This window comes from Sinocyclocheilus rhinocerous, unplaced genomic scaffold (genome assembly GCF_001515625.1).
Source record: "Sinocyclocheilus rhinocerous isolate Xijiao unplaced genomic scaffold, SAMN03320098_v1.1 scaffold292, whole genome shotgun sequence".
In the NCBI taxonomy this organism is placed as follows: Eukaryota; Metazoa; Chordata; class Actinopteri; order Cypriniformes; family Cyprinidae; genus Sinocyclocheilus; species Sinocyclocheilus rhinocerous.
In genome coordinates, this window is record NW_015641024.1 from 437,376 (window position 1) to 440,065 (window position 2,690).

A 2,690-nucleotide genomic window follows, 5' to 3' on the forward strand; every position below is an offset into this window, starting at 1 on the left:
TTTCAATGAACAGGTTTTGTAATCCTAGTTGTCATACTCAGATACTCATTTACCTGACAAAGAAGAAAGAAGGGGGAAAAAAGGATATTTGAGGCAATGGTTTTCGAACAAATTCTGTATTCATAAAATAACACAAACCAAAACTAACATGAAAAAGCAATGCTACTATACATTCAGAGGAAGTAACATGTTTACTACAACATGTGTCCTCCCACATTATTCAAACACATTCAGAAATGTTTAAGTAGTCAGAGTACAAAAAAAATGTTGATAACACTTTACAGTAAGGTACCATACTTTAACATTGTCATGTTATGGATTTTGCGTTCACTTGTTTGAAGTGTTACCAACATTGTAAAGTTCAAATTTGGTTTTATATGTACAATACAAAGTATCATATCTATGAGCAATTACTGGGTGAAAAATAAGCATGTGATCATCGTTTTTCCACTGACCTCATCATGCCATTAGAAGAGGAAAAGAAAATGAACACAACTTTCAGTTCTGAAAAGGAACTTTTTTAAAACTGTTTTATATGCCTGCAGACCAGTATATATGAAGACCACAATGAAGGATGTATAACACACTTGATTAGTACCTATTATTATTTCAGTTAACAAATTTTTCTTTTATTTCATCAGCATTATGGAGATTATGTGTAATCTATTTGATGAATGTCGTTGGCTACTGACATCAATATTAATTTTCTCAGTTTAGTGATCTTTGTTTTATCTTTAATTCTCAACAACTGGATTCTTGTTAATGTTTCTATCATTAGCCAGCAGTTACTAGGTTAATTTGGCTAGCAGTTTTTAGCTAGTTAAGGTTACAGTTAGGGTTAGTTGAAACAAATAGCATATTTGAAGCATTCATAACATGCTCTTGATCGCTTATGCACCACAAAATAAAAAAGATTGTATCAATCCTTATGATGTTTTATAAAAATACATAGAAAAAGGCATGCTGTACATTTAATAGTAAAAACCCTATTGATGAAAAATGTCCCAACCTCAGTATAAAAATAATATGAGGGTGTATTACAAATAAACTCACTTTAGCTATAAAACCATGGTGGATATATAAAGCAGTTAATGGGTGAAAATGTAAGTGAAGCTTTACATTCAAGACAAAACAATTTGTAAACAAAAAATACATTTTGTGCAACAGACTAATTAAACATTATTATTATATGTACTATGACATGCATTTCTGTAAAATGCTTTATAACACAGTACATACTCAGCACCTGATTAACATAGACACCAATGAAAATACAGCAAAAGTCACATTTACGATCTTTAATGAATGGCTTTTCAAAATTAAAATATGACTATTTGTAAAGGAAAAATAATGTAGTGTTGTACAGTAATGGGATTTCCACAAAAAAAGTGGTTATATGACAATTACGAGACATGATTTTGTCCTATCAGGACCGGAATAATTAATAAACACTCATAAAAACAAATCTAATTTGAAATTGAATATGGTTATTCAAAAAAAAAAGTGCTGTAATAGTTCCCAGTACTACAACACCTCAAGTCATGCAAAATCACGTCAGTTCATTAAAAAGGAATAGTTCACCCAATAATGAAAATCTGCTTTACAAGTGAAAACAGTCCAAAACGGTTGTAAACAAACATGTTGGTGGATTTTGAGAGGACAACAGTGGATGGACTTTTTCACTGGTGAAAGTGTTGTTATAGATTATGGACTCATATTTTCAGCAAATTTTTATTTTTGGGTGAACTAGCCTATTCCTTTAAAGAATAACCCATAATAATCAAGTTTTTCATGATCTCCCTGAGGAGAAGGTACCCCTTTGGCGTCATCTCTTGTCCATCAAATGACAGAATTGTTGGAACACCTGATCTTGAATATCACATAAGTGGCGATTAACACCAGTGCCACCGCCACGCCGGATAAAACAATAGCCCAGAATGTGGTTCTGTCTGCGGGAGAAATGACATTAATGATTTTATAAACAGAAGAATCCATTAACAGCTTCAGCAACAGTGTGACTCTACTGGTTGTTCAACACACACACTGCCAACAGCAGTCCTGGAGCAGCCTGGCAGGAACACAACACCAGTGTACGGGGACCACAAGAGACTATTGTTGCACTATTCCTCATTTCGCCTAAAAGCACCTGATGAATCATTAAATGCAAATGCAAAGCTTATTCAAGACCACAAAAGCACCCTGTAGATAAAGAATGAACTTTGGGATAAGTCAATACTGAGAGTTTAAGATAATCAACTTATATAAATATGCTGAATGTCACAAACACATGCATGTTCCTTCCTCATTTTCAGGGTTTTCATTTAAAATGGAATCAATTTTTAATAGTATATAACCAACGAAAGTTTTATTTTTATTGACTTGTTTTCTAGTTATTGTTGCTTTGTCTTAAAGGGATAGTTCACCCAAAAATGAAAATTCGATGTTTATCTGCTTACCCCCAGGGCATCCAAGATGTAGGTGACTTTGTTTCTTCAGTAGAACACAGACGAAGATTTTTAACTCAAACCGTTGCAGTCTATCAATCATATAATGGAGGTGAATGGGAATCACGGCTTTGGGAGTCAAAAAAACATACACAAACAAAACCAAATTAAACCCTGACACTAAAATGACTGACAGACTGCAACGGTTTGAGTTAAAAATCTTCGTTTGTGTTCTACTGAAGAAAC

The 2,690-nt window shown here is 33.3% G+C and overlaps 1 protein-coding gene across 1 annotated transcript in view; it reads right to left on the reverse strand.

Moving 5' to 3' along the window:
• Positions 1 to 1,707: 1,707 nt before the first annotated feature.
• LOC107754051 (neural cell adhesion molecule 1-like) overlaps positions 1,708 to 2,690 on the reverse strand; it is a 26,659-nt gene continuing 25,676 nt past the window's right edge. The window contains exon 9 of the mRNA XM_016570367.1: positions 1,708 to 1,949. Coding sequence (XP_016425853.1) covers positions 1,840 to 1,949 — 110 coding nt within the window. The 3' untranslated portion in view covers positions 1,708 to 1,839. The remainder of the gene's footprint in view (positions 1,950 to 2,690) is intronic.